Source organism: Hordeum vulgare, chromosome 4H, assembly GCF_904849725.1.
Source record: "Hordeum vulgare subsp. vulgare chromosome 4H, MorexV3_pseudomolecules_assembly, whole genome shotgun sequence".
Taxonomy (NCBI): Eukaryota; Viridiplantae; Streptophyta; class Magnoliopsida; order Poales; family Poaceae; genus Hordeum; species Hordeum vulgare.
Genome location: NC_058521.1, coordinates 566,457,987 through 566,479,157, shown reverse-complemented (window position 1 = coordinate 566,479,157; position 21,171 = coordinate 566,457,987). Strand labels below are relative to the sequence as shown.

At 44.5% G+C, this 21,171-nt stretch overlaps 2 protein-coding genes across 2 annotated transcripts; both read left to right on the top strand.

The window, feature by feature from the left end:
* The first annotated feature begins 294 nt into the window (after window positions 1-294).
* Window positions 295-5,511, top strand: LOC123449575 (uncharacterized protein At1g10890-like). The gene is made up of 4 exons (XM_045126849.1): window positions 295-567; window positions 1,359-1,565; window positions 4,327-4,546; window positions 5,081-5,511. Exons 1-4 carry the CDS (start codon window positions 419-421, stop codon window positions 5,294-5,296), a joined length of 792 nt encoding a protein of 263 aa, XP_044982784.1. The 5' UTR covers window positions 295-418; the 3' UTR covers window positions 5,297-5,511.
* Window positions 5,512-17,046: 11,535 nt separating this feature from the next.
* LOC123449574 (UDP-N-acetylglucosamine transferase subunit ALG13 homolog) lies at window positions 17,047-20,885 on the top strand. Its single transcript, XM_045126848.1, has 4 exons — window positions 17,047-17,337; window positions 18,007-18,190; window positions 19,748-19,844; window positions 20,395-20,885. The coding sequence occupies exons 2-4, from the start codon at window positions 18,026-18,028 to the stop codon at window positions 20,652-20,654; spliced, it is 522 nt and encodes a 173-aa protein (XP_044982783.1). The 5' UTR covers window positions 17,047-17,337; window positions 18,007-18,025; the 3' UTR covers window positions 20,655-20,885.
* The last annotated feature ends 286 nt before the right edge of the window (window positions 20,886-21,171 follow it).

Sequence of the window (21,171 nt, the reverse complement as noted above, 5' to 3'; positions counted from 1 at the left end):
GTTGGGCGTTCGCAGGCGGCGGCTGGTTTTGAACGAGATGCATCTCGTGATGTAAATTTGCACCGCGGCGTGTTGGATTTTACATCACGAGGAGGCCACGGTCCAAATTTTTTTGTATATGGACCGTCTGTTGGAGCACCGTTTTTTGTCCCAGACGGTCTAAAAATTAATTATTTTTACATTTGAACCATCTATTAAAGATGCTCTTATATTTAGAAACGGAGCGAGTATAAACCAAATGCACAAAAATCTCAAATACCCCCTAACAATTGGGTCCTCGCCCCCACCTTCTCTATCAAACCAATCCCTCGCATCCCCCGGCTTTCCGCCGTTCGTTCCCCTCGCCGAATCGCCGTGCCGCCCCATCTGCATCCTACACCTAGCCATCCCTCCCCGCGCGGAGGGCCCACGGAGAGGCATGCCCCGCGTGGTGTCTCGTTCGCCGCCACCCCACCGACGGCGGCGCTCCCCGTCTCCGCGGTACGGCAGCAGGCGGCGCTCCCCGTCGCCGCGGTACGGCAGCAGGCGGATCCGACGAGATCGCAGCCGCTCCCCTTACTCCTCCCGGTACGCCCCGCCCTCCGGCGTGTTTCGATGCTGTCTTAGTTCCGACGCCCGCTACTGTCCGCATTCATTTAGCTCAGGTTACAGATTGGCTAGTCCCTACAAGATTTATGAGATATAGTGATTGTTTGTTTTCTGGAATGTTGTGCAAACAAATTCATCAAAGAATGGACATGGTGCGACTATGTGGAAGTCACCTGAAATAAAAGATGCATTTCAAGCCAATACGACCTGATTAAGGTGTCATGTCATCTCAGACCTTTGTCGAAAAATGTCATCTCAGATGTTCATGGACGCTGCTACATGATATATTATTAAACACGAGGAAGGTGTAAGAATGCTCTTTTCACAATCTATTGTACATTGTCATGGCTTTACAGATAATATTTCGTTTCTGATATTGGCAATCGATCTCATATAAGTGAATGAGGTTATGTAGATAGTAGAATGTATTTTTTTCTAGGTTGCCTGCACTTCATAGTATACAAGATTTATTGTCACGTCTGTTTTCGAATGGAATCTGATGGGAGGATTTGTACAAGTATATCCTGTATGCGATAATTTTTTTAAGCAAACTCTGTGAAGAAACCTGAACATCATAATATCTAGGACTTGTGTCAGTCATGGTTAAGTCAAGCAAAGAAAATATGATAAAGTTGAATTGAATGCAAGTCATCTTTTTTGTGCCCCATTGATGGTTTGCAACGTTGCATCTGATTACAGCTATCAATATTAGAGCATTTTTGGTTTTGTATTTTTCTGTTCCTATTTAAGTTCAGTCATCCCTTTGTTAGGAGAAAAAGTCCGTCTCCTTCTCCTAGATGGGACAGGAGCCAGTCCCCAATTCCTAGGAGGCGCAGAAGCCCTCCATCACCGAGGAGACATAGAAGACGGAGAAGTCGGAGCAGCTCAAGTTCTCTTGTAAATAACTCCAGCCCAAGTCATGGATCCGAACAGAACAGTTTAATTGAAAAACAAAGGAAGGAAGACGAAAAGAAAAGGTAAACTCCTTTTCATTCTTCTATGCATACATATTTTCCAGTTTTGCATGGCCATCTGCTCTTGGTCACTCTTGTATTTTATTGTAGAGAATCTTTAACTCCATCAAAAGGACGTACATCATAGCAATAGGGAGACCCCAGACCCCTCGCGTCGCCTCCCCTCGGGCGACGCCAGGGGCCCCGAAACCCTAGCCGCTAGAGAGTTTATCTCCTTCCCCGGCCGCCGCTGCCGCCGGCTAGGGCCGCGGTGGCGGCGGGTCCTGCGCCTTAGTGCCAGGGCGGGTGGTAGCCGCGGAGTCCCAGCGAGGCCGAGGGGCCGTCGCGCGCGTGGGTGACGGGGGCGGCAGTCAGGGCGGCGTCCCTACTGCGCGGCGGCGTTCGTGGCCCTCATGGCCGGCCTTGGTCGGAGGTTGGATGGTGGCGGTGCAGCGCTCCATCCAGCAAGGGCGGCGGCTGCGTGCAAGGGCTACATCGAGGGCTGCGGATCTGGCGTGTCCTGCCCAGATCTGTCACGACTTGATCTTGATCGGCCGGTGGTGCGAGGAGGATCGGTGAGGGGCGGCTAGAGGCCCCCTGCCGGCATGCCGACGGCGCCCTCGTTTACACGACGAGCCTTCCTCGGTTCCATCCAGCCACGAGATATCGGGTGACGCGACTTCCGGTGAAAACCGTGCCGACCTCGGTCATGGCGGACGATGGCGGCGTCTAGGACGCCGTTACCATCTTGAGGCATCGTTGTTGCAGGTCGTGGAACCACACTCGTAAACCCTAGATCTGGATCTACCGGTCGGACGATGATGGCATCTACGATGTCGTTTCCTCCTGAGGGCATCGTTTTGGAGTACGTGCTGGGTGGACGGGACAAGAGGAGGAGCGGTGTTTGTTCTATCGCGAGCCCTGCGGTGGGTCCCGGCGGCATGGCGCTGCGGTGGTTCGGCGACAGGCACGTGTAGACGGATACATGCAGGATGGTGGCGCTGTCTGGCGCCGTGGTGGCGTCGACGACAGACCTAGCAAGGAAGATGCGTCTGTTCTAGCTTTGGAGATGGAATGGTGGAAGATGGTGGAGGCAGCCTCTGAGAGTGCGCCGGACCGTTATGGGATCCAGTGCCAGTGGTGGCTGGGCTGGGGCATCCGGCTATAGATGTTAGGATTTGGTGTGATATTTGTTTGGTATTTGGCCCGGATATTCAGCACACCTTCATCAAGGGATAGGAGTAGCAACATGTGTTGCCTAGACGGTGGCTTCGGGCTGACTGATGTATTACTATGTATGGTCTCTGTGAATAATTAATAAAATGGTTGTATGCATCGTCCAGATGCAGAGGCCGGGGGTATATCCTCCTTTTTCTAAAAAAAAGAGAATCTTTAACTTGCATATTGACACTTTGCTTGTGCTTGTAAAAATGTAGTCTTCTACAAATCTTCTCTATCTTGTTTGTACTAATGTAGTTGGTTTGAAATAGGTTTGCTCAAACAACCAAAAGATTCATTCCGGGCTGTTGTGAACTAATATCAATAAAATGCATCACATTTAAAAGTATTTAATTTTTTATATGTTAATCCTCAACCCATCAAGGAAAAATTACGGACCTTGTGCCATTTCTTCTATTTTATACTGGCATCTCAACTTTAAATCTGAAGTTTTTTGTTCTTATAAACATGAATTGTACCATCTCCCAAAAACCACAACTGTTCTCCAAGGGTGCGTTTGGTTTCCTAACTCAGCTAGCTTAGCTAGGCCAAGTTAATCTAGCCAGTTCCGTCTAGAGTCGTCAAAGCAAGGCTTGATGTTTGGAAAGGCGCAAAATTAAAGCGTTAACTGCCAAAGAGCCCACATTCGTGTTTTTTGCCAGTGCGGGAGAGCCAAATTGGCTCGCCTCCGTCAGCAAGCTTTTTTGTGGCGGTTAAAGGCTAAGGGTGCGTTTGGATCCTAGGCAAGGCCTGTCCCTAGCCTTGCTCGGCAAGGATAGCCGTTTGGTAAGATAAATTAAGCTAGCTTTTGAAGGCAACCTGGCCTGCAACTGCCACAAAAAACTTGCCGATGGAGGCGAGCCAATTCGGCTCTCCCGCACGGGCAAGAGAAGAGGTCGTGGCCGCTTTGGACAGTTTACACTTAATTTGCTTCTCTTCCAAACAGTAAGACATGCTTTTGACAGCCCTAGCCGGAATGGGCTACAAAAACCTAGCCCAGCAAAGCTAGGTGAGCTAGCAAACCAAAAGCACCCTAAATTGCAACCAGAGGCTAGCTTTATTTTCCTAACCAAATGAATATCCTTGCCTGGCAAGGCTAGGAGCTGAGCTTGCCTAAGATCCAAACGCACCCCAAATCTCCTATTTCTCTGTATATGTCTCTGTCATGTTCTTCCGTTATATTACTGTAGATTGCTCCTGCAGGTGTTCCCAGAAACAACAGAGTTAAGGGATAACAGTGAGTAATTAAATATTTGCTTCTGTTTATTTAATGGATCACGCTGGTGTTTGTTCCTCCCCAATTTCGTGTCGAAATACGCGTCTCACGAACTAACTCTCTCATTATCTGTGTGCACGCCACATTTAGAAGTTGTACTTTGGCTTTTCTGGATAAAGATACTGTTGCAGTTTTACTTTATTAGTTTGTTTGTGCAGTGCATATGTGTCTTAGCTTCATTTTGAACTTTTGCTCATTAATGTTAAATCGACTCCTTCACTTGTAGTAGCATAATAATTTTGATGGCCAAAGCCAATCAATCCTTTATAACTTAAACATTTTTCATCGCAGACGCCAAAAGGAAGCTGAACTTAAGTTGTTGGAAGAGGAGCTTGCTAGGAGAGTTGAAGAAGCTGTTAGGAAAAATGTTGAGGAGCGTCTGAACTCTGAGGAAGTAAAAGATGAAATAAAACACCGAGTAGAGGAAGGTATCAAAAAGTTATTCGATGAGGTTGATGCTCAGCTACAAAAAGAGAAGGCAGCAGCTCTCCATGAAGCCAGGCAGAAAGTAGTAAGTATTATGCATGCCATGCCTCCCTTATCGGTACTAGTCATTATTTAAGGAAATATCTTGGGATTTGTGGATTGGTCACGTTTTCGATATATTATCCTAGGTCTTTAACCCAGATAATAACACTTAGATTTTGACTGATTTAGCTTCATCATGAGCTTGGATGGTATTGGTACCTGCCAATAAATGTATGCAAACATACATGAGGGTGTTTGGTTGGGCTTCCAGCCAGCTTCCGTCTACCGGCTTCTAAGCCAAAAGCTCCTATTTAGGGGCTTCCGGCTGCAGCTGTGGCTTTCGGCCGAAAGCCCCTAAATAGGAGCTTTTGGCTTAGAAGCCGGTAGACGGAAGCTGGCTGGAAGCCCAACCAAACACCCCTATGCGTGCATTCATCCCGCCAGAACTGATAAGTAGCGCAATTCTCTAAACTGCTTTTGACCGTCAATGAAACCAAACAGATACATAAGATCTCTTATTTGCTTGTTTTCATAGAATGTTTTCCAAATCTAATTTTGCATCTACAAAATTTTGCAGGAGCAAGAAAGGAGGGAGAGGGAGGAGTTGGATAGGATGATCGAGGAGAACCGGAGGAAAGTAGAGGAATCTCAAAGGAGAGAAGCTCAGGAGCAGCATCAGAAAGAGATGGAGCGATATTTGGAGCTGGAAAGGATCCAAAAGCAGAGAGAAGAAGCCTTACGCAGAAAAAAGATTGAAGAGGAGGAAGAAAGAGCTAAGCAGATGAGATATTAGTAGTAAAGAATAGGCACTGGTTTCGTGCTGGTGTTGTAATGTGTTGCTGTCTTGCAAATGGGAGCATTAAATTTTTCGGCGATGCCTCCAACTTCTGTGCCTGGTTGCACTGGTAACCTTTTTCTCAAGTTCGCACAATATTAGTAGCGAGGACAGATATGTTGACGTCTCATTTTTCTGGGAAATATTTTTGCAGCAACTCTTTATGCAAACTATACTGGCGTTGTAATGTTTGAGCATTTAAAATTCTGTGAACCATCGGCAGCTGGAGAGCGGAGATGATATCCGAACAATATGCCATGGACCATGGATGCAGGATGAACTACTACTTTTTTTGAAAGTTAGCAGGAGAGCTGCTAAGATTCCATTGCAGAAGCAGAAGCCAAAGATGGCCGGGAACTGCTCGGTTTATTAAAGGAAAACCGGGCAAAAACCAGTACAAGGGACACAAAGGAAAACCGGGCAAAAACCAGTACAAGGGACACAACATTACAAGACGAACAAAAGCGCGAAACACAAACATGCGAACAAGATCGTCGACACCGGAGAGAGAAGACACATCTGATAAAGAGGCGGACATGTGCCGCTCCGGTGGCAAGAAGACATTCAACATGGCTTGAAAGGCGCTGCCGGCAAGTCAAGAATGCTCAAGTATCCAAACACCGCCGGCCAACTACCAGCCCACACCGGACACGCCACCGCAGACCCGAGCATCACCCCGCCACCGCCAACTCTGGACTGGACACCATGCCGCAACCATGTGCTCCCATCAAGAGGTCAAATCTCCATAACGATGCTTCCAACAAAGAAACGACGTCGAAGAGGATGAACTACTATTGAAAGTGGCAACTGGACACTTTATTTCTCCCCACATCAACTCCCTCTAAAACCCCAGAAACCTAACCAAGGGCAGGTAAAAGAGACAGCTACAGCCAGTTTCCTCACTGGGACAAATGAAATTGCAGTGCCAACTACAACCAGTTTCCTCACTTTCATAGAGGATTCCAAGAAATCAGTAAAATGCCATTGACAGTATGAGAAACACTCTGCACACCAGAGAAAATTTAATCATGCCCCAGACATGTCGGCAACTAAAGACACATATGATTGATAATCACACACATTGCAATATACTGACAGCATTATCAACCTTACCGTTCTTTCTTAGATTATCTTTAGTGACTTATTGATCATCAGCACTAACTAAGATAAATGATCTATCAGGGCAGATTTTTATTCTACACAAAATAGTATAAGTGCGACTGCATTTCCCAAGTCTTTATAGACAGAATGCACAGAAAACATCCCTTGAGCTGTTTCCATTTGCCCAAGCATTTCCTCCTGTAAACCTGACACTTACCCACCCATTTATACTCACATATTTTACTGAAAGTAAGACTATGATTTGTGAACTGCCCAGCAAGATCTGCCAGGACAGTTTTTGCCTGCAACATTTTCCCTTATTCGCAAATTTGTGACCCTCTTGCCTGAACTGTCTGATCTGAAAAGCTACATTTTCGACATTATTCGCAGAAAGAGAATAATGCAAGAAAGGGTGCTTTACTGCTGCTTAAACTGGACTTCACAATAATTATTCTTCCAAATATACAACAGATTATCTTCAGAACCACTTCAATATTTTAGTTCAACAGAAACTTTTTCACCACCTGGCTTTGAGGAAAGCAAATCAGACAGACAGGGTATATACAAACTGGGAAACCAGTTCAGCAAAAATAGCTAAGCTAATTAAAGAAGGCATTGGGATAAAATTAGCTAGCTTGCTACTTGGATACGCCAGCCGACCGCCGAACCCAGGGCCATGACCATATCACAATTGATATCCACTCACAGATAGCAGGAAAACACAGAATAGCCCAATGAAGAACATGACAACAGCAGAGTCATGCAAAGGTCAGGCAACAGAATAAGAGAAGCCAGTGTCGCCATAAAAATTCTCTATGTAAGCATTTCAGGAAGCACAAATGTCTTTTTCACCAACTCCTTCCGAGGGTCCTGAAGTACCTTCCATTGCTGCATCAGGGACAGTATGAGATAAACCCATAAAAGGCGTAAACTACTTTGTTTATAGCATTTCTTGTACAGTACATCACAACACCAGATATTAGCAGATACAACAAATATAAGCATCCTATTAAATCGTTCATCAGCAAAAGGTCAAAGCCTCACCAATTGGTCAGAAAATCCCCCATGATTCTCATGTACCAGGTTCTTTCGAGAGTTCGGCAACAGAAGGAGTTAATTGACAGGAAAACATTATGTTGTCAAAAGCTACGTTCAGATAATTGGACAGAGCAGAAGGGTAGGCTGGGATGAAATATCCTTTGAGAGAGAGTGGTCCAAATCGACTAATTTTTTGTTTTCCATGTCAAGAATAACCAGCCACGACTTTTGGTTGCAAGATTTCGATTTGCACAACATCTAAACAACATCATCACAATGAAAGGTCAAGCTGAGGAGTGGGTAAGAGCATCTTCAATAGAAAATGCAAAAGTGTTTTTCATCTCCAAAAAAGAGGCAACTTCAACAGATGATGCACAACGGAGATGTAAAACATCTACTCCAATAGGTGATGCAAACTAGAGATGTAAAAAACGGCCACCGGCCGCGCGGCTGCTACACAGCCACCGCACAGCCACATTTGCACATTGCATTTTCATAATTGTAGCAACAATAGTGCATAATCAACCATAGTTTTAAATCCTACAAGCAAAAGTCATTTGTCTCAAACGAAGTTCTTGGTCCAACAAATGAAAATGCAGCTCAGGGAACAGCTCAAATTTTTTTGGCCGTCAACTGAGACATCACTCAAATTACGTCCTCTCCGTTCTCACTAGTGCCACTGTGGACGGTGGTATGATCATCATCGATGGCATCTTTGTCGACGTTCTCTTGCGTTGGAGGCTTGTTGCCGCGAACTCCACCGGAAGCACCTTCGTTGCCACCTCCCATGCCGCTCATGTTGTCACTGAAGCCACCTCCCATGCCACTCATCATGTTGCCACCGAAGCCACCTCCCATGCCACTCATCATGTTGCAGTCGAAACCATCTCCCATGCCGCTCATGTTGCTGCCGAAGCCACCTCCCATGCCACCGAAGCCACCATCCATGTTGCTACCAAAGCCATCTCCAATGTTTCCCCCAAATGCACCATTCCTGGTACCACCCATCATGTTCATGTACCCGCCCATTCGACCTCCCATTCCTCCTCCCATGGCACCTCCCGTCCCCCTCCCTTTCCTCCTCCCATGACACCTTCCATTCCTCCTCCCATCATGCTTCTCATGAGCATTTGCTTCTTCAAGAGCATTTCATCACGACAAAGTTCGACATAAGCCTTTGCTTTGGCATCAAGAGTGGATGTGTCCATGAACATAAACTTGAGTGCCTTCTCCTCGACCATCTTCATCTCCTCGGCCGCCGCCTTTCTCTCCTCAAGCTCAACCTTTCTCTCCTCGACCGCCGCTATCTTCTCTTCGGCCTCCGCCCTCTTCTCCTCGACCGACACCCTTCGACGCTCGGCTTCACTCCTCTCCTTCATTTCTTTGAGCTTCAACAATCTTTTTTCTTCCACATTTCCTCACCATGACGATGACATCAAATCCTTCCTTGCGATCATTGTCTCCGGCCTTGGTTCCCTTCACTTTCTTCACTTCATCGGGCCTATACATTTTTTTTTACCTTTTTAACATATCATCAAACACGTTGGATGCGGTCACGGTCGGTGTGGCCACATGTTCATCCGTGGTCGACAGCGGCGGAGGAGGAGGTGAAAGATGAGCTCCATGGCCGGGGGAGGACGGCAAGGTTGCAAATCGCCCGTTATAGCCGCGTCCGACCTCGAGTTTTTCGTCGACCGAGGGTTTGCCTTCGGGTTGCGGCTGCGGCCCGCTGGCCGCTTGACGCCTCCACCGCGAGGCTTGACCGACCGCTGCTTCTTTGCAGCGTCCGACGCGATGGCGAGCGGTCGTGGTGAGGCAAATCCAGGGCGGTGAGCTAGCGGCGGCAGCATGGAGGCGGCAACAACGGCCGCATGGGGAACGATTGGCGCGGAGGTGGAGGCGGTAGCCGCGACGAGGTGGGGCAGGGCACCGATGGTGAACTCGAAGAAGGCGACGGGGTCATTGGCGTTGGACATGGCGGTGGCGGGCGGATAGCAGGACGCAAACGGTCGGGAGTCAGGCAGCGGTTGTTTGCTTGCAAGGCAACTAAGCGACGATTGGGGAAATTGGATGATTTGCCATGCTTTATCTGGGCATTAGATGATTTGCCCCATTTAGGACAGTAAAACTGCACCATTTCCCTGGCCTCTCACGCATCCTTATCCGCAAGCCGTTAGATTTCGTGTTCGATACATACATGGCCGTCCGATCTAAGTTTGGATCGCGAACTGGACCGACTGTCCTACTGGGCTGCTACTCCCGTAGCATTTTCGGAGGCCTGTGGTTAATTCGGGCCGCTCATTCGCGGAATTATCAATCCGTTAAACAATTTCCCCATCCACCAACCCGTGACCAAGAGAGCAAGCGTCTGTCCACATCTTCCCCGACCTCTGCCCTCTCGATCTGGCGAACCCTAGCTGCCACGCCGCCCCGAGACCTTTACCACGGCCTCATACACCTCGTCACCTTCCGCTGGCTGCTCCCCTTCGTATCCCTCCTCCGATCCTCCTTTAACACATCCAGCGATGCCTCCTCCCCGTTGACCCACGCCACCTGCACCTCGTCACCATCCGCCGGACTCCCCCACCGCATCCTCGCCCAGCTCCTCGTGTAGCGATTTCACAAACCTCGATGATGCCACCCCGCACCGGCGCACTTATAGCGGCCACGGTGACTGGCAATGAGGAGGAGGAAGCCCTCGACCATGGATTTGAGCGCTTCAATGGACTCCGTCGAGCTCCTCATCGTGTCTGCACTCCGATGTCCCTTGCTGCCACTATCTCTCCAGGGGAACAAGTACATGCTAAGTGGTTCATGATTTTTTTCTCCCCGCCTCTCCCCAACCTCTCTCCTAGAACACACTTTCAGTAGTGTTTCAGTGTTAATCTGCAGTCAATATATATCAAAGATCATTTTCTTCAGATAATTGTGCAGGTTTGTGAAGGAAAAGAAAAGAAAAGGAACAAGCCGTAGCAAAATTTTGGTGAAGAACATTTTTCTTTATCTTGTGAACATGTTGGTACTCAGATTTTGATTTTTGATGATTTGTAATTCACACATGCCTTTTATGTTCAATCCCTGTATTCGTTCACATAGTACTTGATGTTTCATGCTCTAGAGTCAAATCACCACTTGGAGAAGCAGAGGCAAATGTCAATGTGTGTCGATAGGCTTTGGATACAATCCACACGCACGGAGCTGCAAGGACATCCGATCCGGCAGGTGTGACCTCATGCTCGGATGACAACAACGACCATCATGGCACAACACCAACATACAAGTTCCCAGCCCTCTCACGCAATCTGGAACTTCAACAGTTCGATTTTGGCTCTGAATCATTCTTGGCTGTCTAATTCACGTTTTATTCCATCTCTATCTCATCATAGGATCATATATGTGCAAATCTGAACTATTTGACTAAATTCTATTTCTTTTTAGTGAATGATGTCTACAAAATTTGTGATGCGCTAACTGTTTCTCTATGACTTAGTATATCACACTAGTGGTTGGCTTAGAAGTAACTTAGTGTAGTTCTCTTGTTTATGATTACTTGCTGACTTTTCCATACAAGTTCGCCGTTCTTCATGTTTTTAATTGAGAATATTTTTTTCAAATGCCATAGCGCCCATCTCTAGGCGAGCTTCGTTGCCTTCTCCTCACGAGCGTCAACATGAGGAACAATCATCATTGTTGCCAGAATTTCTTTTCGACTTATTACCTGCTGGGTTACAGGTTGATTTGATCTGCTGTATTATGAATCTAATTCAGCTCCATGCTAAAGTTAAGGCAGATGATTACCACCGCTAAAGTACTAATTGTGATGGTGTTTAATCTTGGCAGAGGCTTCCTTTTGGTGTATGTATCCATATACGAAAATGGCAAAGATAGCATAACATTATTAGATCTATGCCACAAAAATATATCCATTAGAAGGTATTTTACTATGGTGAAGGTTATATTGGTGCTCGATTTCCACAAAGTTTTGAATTAAGAAACTATACTGATATGCAGTTGGTAAATTTTGCTAATAATTACTCTCATGTTTTTCAGATAAGGTACTCCAAAGGAAGCAAAATTTAAGAGCCACAAAGTTATTGAAATCAAATACTACAATGTTTTTGTTATTTTTTCCAACCAATGGGTAATGAAATTCAACCTTGAAATCCTTAAGTGCTTTTATCTTATGGTTCCTGGCTTAAACAGAGAAAGTCTGCAACAGAAAATGTATTTGGAAAATGTTGTTTCCGAAATGTTTGTCATATGAACTGTACTAACTGACTTATGTTGCCTAACTTTTGGATTCAGTTTTTTCATTCTATCTTAGATTAATGATATCATGTAGCAGTTCTTTTTTTTGTGTGTGTTAGGAGCATACACACCTGTCCAGGTGGCATATATATTCTCCAAGAAGCAATGGTAAAATATGATTAAATGAACATATGTTTTTAATATGAACACTTAACCTTATTACTAGATTTGCTTTAGAGTGCATATGTTATTGTCGTATCCACCGGATGTGTGTATGGATACTAGGTAAACTTGTTTCCAGTTATCCACTAACCCGAGAAACACCACTAAAACCCCCTCACCTCCTAGAATGAGACATCACAGAGTGACCATTCCGGCAAGTTCACAACTGTTGATGTCCATTCTAAGCTTTACGTAGATATCTTTCCTTGAAATAAATAAATTGTAATTACAAACAAGCCCATCATAAAGGAGGATCGAGACCTAGCAATTTCATTTCCATAGTTTGAAGAAATAGCTGAAATTTTTTGTTTGATTTAATATGTGTGTATATTATTTTAATTGTTCTTGCTATTTTTATGTAACATTACTTCTTGATGTCTTCATTTACGGAGCTTCGTTCAGCGTAGTCTATAGATGCAACTTTATTTATTGGTGTGTACATTTTCTGTGATGACATTTCAAGCATTTACTCAAAAAATTATAATTAATTTACGTGTTGGTGCTTATGTGTGTAAAATTGATCATATAGGTGTTAATTGATGGCTGCAAGCAACGAACAATGTCCTACCTGATACGATGAAGTGCTTACTAGATGCTCGTGCCGACTCAATACTCCTTATGGAGTGAGTTACTGAGTCTTATATTGTTTCCTCCTCCTGCATTTGTGATATACTCCCTCCGTCTCAGAATATAAAATGTTATTAAATCCAATATGTGAGTATATTGGATGTAATAGCATCTTATAATATGGGACGGAGGGAGTACATTTCATGCAATAATCAGAGAAAGAATATATTCTTTATTTGTTTGTTTCAGGTATACTAGAATGGGGTGTTGATGTCGTTAAAGTAAAATTCACTTTCTAGACCGATAAATTCAAAATCAGGTATCACATCTTGTGTTATAGTTAACATTTCCACTAGAGAATTTCGCTCTCATTACCAGTGTTAATATTTTATTTAGCATGGTCTTGGATATTTTATGTTCATGTATTTTGGGCTACTACATATATCATATTTCTTTCAAATTTAAAGAAAACAACGTTTCCATCCAAAACTTCTCCCTTGTAGACTTCTAATCTAAATGCTTGTGATTTGTTAATAACAAAGAAACAATACTTGTCATTTCATTATTTGTCAAGTGCAAACTTGTCTGCGAGCTACCCTTTGAACATACAACATAGATGGAAGTGTTTTGTCTGACCAAGTTAGCCATAATGCACAATTGAAGTGGTGATGATGCATGTAGTTGTATGTGTAGCCGAATGAGGATACCACGCTGCTTCTTAATGTTTAGTGCTATGACTTCGATAAGCACCAATGCTAATTTGTTGTAATTTTGATTTGTGTTTTGTGATTTTGTTTTATTATAGCTTGAATCAAAAAATGATAGTGGGCTATGTAAACTATTTCATTTTAGTGCTATGATGATTTGGGGAAGTACCTATGCTAATTTGTTGTTAGTTTGATTTATGTTTTATGATTTTGTTTTATTATACCTTGAATCAAAAATAATAGTATGCTAATTTGGATACATCATTTGTTGGATTGGGAAATATGCACTATATACATATATCAGTTTCGTATTGTTTATGTTTTATAACCATACATGTTTTCTCAAGTGTCTTCAAATAAGACCCATAACCAGCTGAGCGAAAATGACTAAACTTCCAGTCTGCACTCACATTTGAAAATAAAACAAGAACTTTGCTAAATAAAATAACCTCATGTTTTTACACAAATCTCTAAAGCTACCATACTATATTAATAAAAGCACGGGCGCAGCAACGCGCGCCATTAAAGATCTAGTTTTACATACAATTAGATCATTTGCCTTACTTTTTATTTTTCTTTTGATGATTTGACCTTTTCAATTACTGTAATCATTTTCGGATTTATATCTTTTTTTTCACATGCGAAAAGACACAATTGCCCCTGTGGCTAAATTATAATTTGATACTGTACAAATCTGCTCTTTACAAGGCTGTATCCAACCGAAGCAACTAATTAACAGGAAACAAATTATATCCCTTTCTTCACGTGGCTTTACACAACAGAATCAATTATACTAACAAATCATAGATTGATTCTGCTGCTTTGGTCGTCATGTTCATGGCTAGAGGAGAGGTGGATCCACCGCCGGCCGCCAAGCCATCAACAACTGCGATGACCACCGGACAACGGGGTTTCACAGAAATGGCCGCTGAGACAATTCCACAGACTGCCGGACATGGAGGCGCCTCTTGCGTCCATGGCTCACCACGATCTGCTCCAGATTGGTTAGTATATGATCTCCCCTCTCTCCCATCCCACCCCAAACACACACGGTGCCACTATTATACTATATTTTGTAACATCCGGTGTGATTAAAATTTCTAGTGACGTGACTGCTCACGAGCTCCCTCCTGTTGTTGTTGCGACACCTACACGCACAACAACGATCACACTGCCTCCCAACCTTCATAATAGCCCCGGGCCTACCACAAGGAGGTAACTATTATATGTGTCGTATGCAGGTTTGATTCATGCACAAGAAAATTCTTACTTTTATAACATTGGTGTGTAAACATGCAGGAGGCTTGCTATGGCTATAACTAAAGACGATGCGTCACAGCCATCTGGGACAAATACTATTAATTCTATAGCATCACCTACTTCTCACTTCCCTCCACATTCTACTACATGCAAGAAAAAATTGACCCCAAGGAGGAAGAAGCTCTAATTTTAGTGCATTGAACTGCTATTTTAAATTCTAAGAGATGTTTAAATTTGTCAATTTCAGATATATTTAGTTGGAAAAATATATTTTTTGCTTGATGTAAACTCGGACTAATTTATCATGCCATTTGAACCGAGCAACCTTTTTGTGGCATCAGTTCGTGATTTTGGTGTAATATATTCTCTCAATTCCATGTGCTAAGTGAACATATGTTGTCAGTCTATTCTTTTATCTGCTGTCAATCTCCAACCAAGTGCATATGTCAAGATGCAAAGCATGTATATAGACGGGATCCCGTATATAGATCTGATGGTAGTCCAACATGGCTGTTACTGGCAACGCAACGAGCTCACACAAAAAAGGTTGTAAATCCATTAATCACAGAATAAAATTAGTATTTACCAGCGACTAGCACGCCATCTACAGCTCCGAGCTGCAGCGGGAGTCGCCGCGCCGGGCCGCCGAGCAGCAGCGGAAGCTGCCGCGCCGGGCCGCCGAGCAGCAGCGGGAGCCGCCGCGCCGGGCCGGGTCGTCAAGCTCCAGCTAGAGCCGCCGCGCGCGCCGCCGAGCAGCAGTGGAAGCGGCCGCGCCGGGCCGGGTCGTCAAGCTCCAGCTGCAGCTGGAGCCGCCGCGCCAGGCCACTGCTGGGACCACAGTGTCGTCGTCGGCCTCCTCGCTTCCTCTCGTTTCAATACTAGTTAGGAATGGGGGAAGGAATGGTGACCTCGTCGATGCTCTGGGAGACTGGGACTAGTCCAACAAGAGATAAGATCAGGGAAGAATTAGTATAATTTAGCCACAGGGGCAATTGTGTCTTTTCGCATGTGAAAAAAGGAATATAAATCCGAAAATGATTACAGTAATTGAAAAGGGCAAATCATCAAAAGAAAATAAAAAATGGGGCAAATGATCTAATCATATGTAAAATGGGGCAAATCATCTAATGCCTAAATAAAGTAGGGCAAATCATCCAATTTCCCGCGACAATTGATGGGTTGGCGGGCGGTTCCTAGAGGTAGAGATGCAAATTTGCATCGCAAGATGTTGTAGTTTACAACTTCGAAAGACGAAGGTGTATTTTCTTTTTGCATCTACACCATGTGTTGGAGAGATGGTTTTTGGCATTGATGGTTTTGTGCATATACATCTTCTATTGGAGATGCTCTAAGCCACTAGCAGGTTCTCCGATGTCAACTCGCCGGCAATGTTATCCACCGGCTCAGGGAACAGCTCAAATTTTTTTGGCCGTCAACTGAGATTTCCTTGTCATAAGTCATGCACCCCCTGTGCCAATAGTTCCAAGAAGTCATCCTGTGCCATGTCATGGCCCCCAACCAATTTCTCTGGGCTTTTTTGTAGCAGTCTGAGTCGTAGATTATATCCCTGTTATGGTACCACCATTCGTGAGCATACCATTGACAAGCTTGAGCAGACCATTGGCGCAGGCCCAAGACGGGGATGCTTTCAGACCCTTCTTGTTGCCGGGCAACATATTTGGGAATTTGGAAACTGAATGAAGCTCAGCACGGGCATGGGCACGGGCATTTCATGGAGCACCTTGCAGACCACAGTCTCCATCCAGAGATCAGCCCATCCCAGCGTGCCTCCTCCAAGCCGAATCACCTTAGAAGTTAACATGGTTGGCACCTTTCTTCTGACACGAGGTCACACATCTGCCTGCGGCACCTTCGTGCACCAGCCCGAGGTCGCGGACGAGAACAAATGGAGATCAAAAGCACAAGGGGTCGGCGTAGAGCAGAGGCCGGCCAGCACGAAATGGTCGCCGTCGTCGCGGGGGCAGGAGCCCGATGTTCGAGGGTGTGAGGGGCGTGGGAGCAGGCGGAGCGACGGCCGGCCGGGGCTGCTGCCTGCTGGCCTTGTAGTGCGGGGCAGCATGAGAAGGTGACTGAGAGGAGGAGGAGGTCCTTCTCCGCGCAGGCGAAGTCAGCGTCCGTGAGGCCGGGGCAGTGGACGCACACGTGGGAGATGGCCGGCGGGTCGGTGACCTGGACGGTGTGGCCTGTGCTCGAGGAGGCCTCCGCGGTGGTGGCGTTCGCCTGGTCGGCGATGCACGCCAGCGGCTCGAGGATGACGCAGGATGCCGGAGGGCGGCAGGAGGCGGAGAAGTATTTTCGCAAGGTTTCTCTGCAGTCCAATTCGAACATCGTGCTCGCCGCCGGCACTGGTCGGAGTTTGGGGCTCGCGAGCAGCTGGAATGTTTTTTTCTTCTTCTTCTTAAAACAGTTGGAATTGTTTTTTTGTTTTTAGAGTGTGTGTGGACTGTGTGGACGGAGATTGCTTGGGCTGGATCTAGACAGGGCCTTCTTATTCTTTTCCTTCTTCTCTTTTGTTGACCCAGGATTTCTATATGGGCCCGGGATTCATACTTCTGCCCAGCACAGCCCACGCACAAGCCTAACCGACGAGCTCCTGCAGTCCGCCGCCCCGCCGCGTGCTCCCGACCTCCGACCTACCCCTTCCCCCCGCCGTCCTGCGCGCCCCGGACACCGTGCTGCTGCTGCCCGCTGGCTGCCGCCATCGTGGTGCTGGCCTCCCCGGGCTAGGCCTCTGCACACCCTGCTTCCACCACCGGGCCCGGATTCCGCTGCGTCCAGCCGCACAGGAATTCGCATCGCCGTCCTACTCCCCGGCCGGCCGTCGCCCTGCACTCGGTAATTTTATCGTTTTCTTGCGCAATAGTGTCACAGTGTGTGTGTGTGTGCATCTAATGGAACCGTGTACTGTGCCTATGTGTAATGTGTTGATGGAACTCAGATTGATGCGTTTCGCAGAAATAGAAGAAATAGAAATCTGAATTGAGGGATATGGGTGATTATAGGATGAATTATAGCATTGTGCTGTATCGAGCAAGATGTGGTTTTGTCAGTTTAAATTCCAGTCCCTCCGTTCCTAAATATAAGTCTTTTTAGAGATTTCACAATTGAACTACATGGGGATGTATATCGACATATTTTAAAGTGTGGATTCATTCATTTTGCTTTGTATGTAGTCCCCTATTGGAATGTCTAAAAAGACTTAGTATTTAGGAACCGAGCGAGCTAATGGCCGAAACAAGCATCCTTAGACAGAAATCTTAATTCTATATGAATTTATAATTTTGCTAACCTCATGTACCATGGAACGGAGGGATCAGTTTTATTGGGCAATGATGCTTTATTTTGCTTGTTTTTTTTTAGGGATGTATGAGCTATTTGGGGGTAGTTATAAGTACCATAGTTCTTTTATTTTACCGGAAAAAAATGGCCTAGGGTTTGCTTCAATACTGTCCCCTCCACTGTTTGAGAACTCAAAAAGCTTCATACCAACATGCTTTTCTACAGAGCTTATTCATCAGAAGAGATGGGAGATAGAGAAAGGCGAATGGTGTTTGTCACAGTAGGGACGACAAGTTTTGATGCTCTTGTCAAAGTGGTAGATTCTGAGGAAGTCAAGCAAGCACTACTTCAGAAAGGTTACACAGACCTTCGGATTCAAATGGGCCGAGGAACATACATGCCATCCAAGGTAGCATCTGTCTCCATATTGCAGTCCATTCTCTTTGTGTGGTTTTGTTTAGTGACTGGCGGACTGCACCTTTTCGTTAAATAGGTGATACCCCGCACGTTGTTGCGGGAATATTTTGCAACATATTTTAATGCGATTGTTGTATGAAACATGAATATTTGAAGTAATAATATAAAAAGCTAAAACTGAAAAATACATATGATTTATTATGTTTGATTCGTATATAGTTGTAAAATATTTATAAGATATGAATAACATAATAGACTGAAAAATCTTATGTACTCCCTCTGTTCCTAAACATAAGTCTTTTTAGAGGTTTCACTGGAGGACTACATACGGATGTATATAGGCTTACTTTAGAGTGTAGATTCACTTATCTTGCTTCGTATGTAGTCCCCTAGTGAAATCTCTACAAAGATTTATATTTAGGAACGGAGGGAGTATATTTGCATGTTAAGATGAGTATTTTGTCCATGCATGTTTAATGATAAAATGGCATGCTTGCATGTTGAGAGACATGATAGTGGGGGCGGGTCTTTTCTCATGCATGCTGTGGGATGATGTGGTATGCTTGCATGTTGAGAGAAATTGTTAGTGGGGGCTAGCTATTTAGATATAGAAGATGCAATATTTTGTTATCAAAATCGCAATACATAGTATACTTAATAGGAAAGAAGGGAATGTCGGATAATGTTTTGCAATCTCGTCAGGTTTACTACTGCAAGGAGTAATGGATTTTTAATTGTGCCTATCAATCCTGAAATGGACATAGTATCTGATCAACTGAGATCTATAATTGCTGATTTGACATCAAGGTGGTAGACTGTTCCTTGCTTGTGGAAAGAAATTGCATGAAGATGCTTCTGTGGCAAATTGTGACATACTTAGAGATGCTGATACCTTTAATGCTACAATAATTTACTTCTTTTGATGCATATACCACACTTATCACATGGACAAATTCTCAAGCTTGCAAAATTTAGGATAAAAAGTTAAACATAATAGGTGGTGAAAAAAGGAACATATGCAGCGTCAGGGTAAAACGGTGGCAGAGAAATGTTTGATTGTCCACATTTCAGGCAAGTTCGCGCTGTTTTACATTTTTGTGTGCTAACTATGATAGTTGAATCTCATGATTGAAAAGGTCAAATTATGGCCTGGTGAACGCCTTGTATAGGCCGAAATCCAGAATTTGCTTACAGTTAGGCTTTTATGCATTATAAGGTAGAAATGAACTGGGGCAATGAAGGATCTGATGGAAAAATGCAGAACTAACTCGCTTATGTGTTAATTGATTTCTTGTGGATATAAACTTCATTTCCATATTGCACCACTTCGGTATGTCCAAGATACAGCATATAATTTCATCTCTGAACAATAACTGCACCTTATATGCATAAATAATTGGCAGACCAGAAGGCCTACTTATGTCCTACTAATTCTTACGCACTATCTAATATCTTCTGCTTCACTGTACCATGATCAATGACTGTGGTTTGTATTTAACACTTATAAGTGTGTGAATGTAGCATGAATTCAGTTTCTTCTTTAATATAGGCGTCAGGAAATTCGAATCTTCAAGTTGAGCATTTCACCTTTTTACCAAGCATAGCTGACAACATACGAGAAGCATCCTTAGTCATCAGTCATGCAGGTGATGATCAAATCTGAATTATGGATTTATTTTCTTCAGAGAACGATAATGGAACAATACTTGAAGCAGATTTTCTTTATGGTGAATCCTTTGGCCTATGTATATTAGTTGTTGTAACAATATTGGCATAAGCAACCTCTTCCGCACTCATAACACTTAGACCTGTAGAAAACTATGTTACGGATTTCGATTCTCCTGTCATTGTGTATGGATTTGTAGTTTCAACTTCAAATAATTTTTTTGGCGAGAAGGAAGTAAGTACTACAGACTCTAGCATTGCGAAATATGTTAGTTGGTCAGTTCCTGTGAATTTTGTAGAAGGTGGACAAAGGTGCCTGCTGAATTGGCGTTAGTCATTAGTGATCATGGAGTCAGGACTGTTGTTGCACCTGTATGTAGTTTGTTGGACTTTTGTTGTTGGAGAACATGTTATATTTTAAAGTAAGAGGGTTATGGAAATAATATGCTGTCGATATTGCATTTTAGCGATATCAGTGGTTGAAAAAGGCATTCCAAGCTATTGTTTGTTTGACTAACTTATTGCTGGCAGGTTCTGGCAGCATATTTGAGACGCTGCGACTGGGCAAACCTCTTATCGTCGTTGTGAATGAAGATCTGATGGACAATCACCAAAGCGAGCTAGCAGAGGAACTGGCCGAGAGGAATCACCTTTTCTGTGCCCATCCACAGACGCTGCGAGAGACCGTTGAGGCAATGGATCTGAATGCACTCCAGCCTTACATGCCAGGAGAGGCGAAGCAGGTCGTGGCACTGATCAACGGATTTCTTGGTTTTCCCGTCGATCGATAGTCCGTGTTTTCTCTTCATGTAGATGCACTTTAACAAAATACTGAAATGAAGCTATTACGGATCCAAAGTTCAGAGTGTAGATGTTCCAGAGGACTTTTTTGTATTTTTTATTAGTATAAATGTCTTCTGCGCAAAAGAAAAGATCTTCTGTATGGAACCATCAGACAGACGTGCTTCGTTTTAAACTTTTTTTTATCCATGCAATGGAACTGGAAGGTGCTTTGCTGATTCTCACTAGCCTCAGCTCCTTGAATGCTTGGCACAACTCTGGCGGCATTTCTCCGGCTGTCAAGTCATTTGCGTAGGCCTAACGGCTCAGCGCCTCAGCGACTACGTTTGCCTTGCAAAGGTGGTACTGTAGCTTCGTGGTGCAATCCTTAAGTTGCTCCAACGGACGCAGAGTTTTTGAGCCTGGCCTCAAATGAGCTCGGGCGAACAGTAAAATAAAAAAAATCTGATTTTTTTTATAAACATTGACAAAAAATTAAGTGCTTATAAAATTTTGTCATAAAATCAC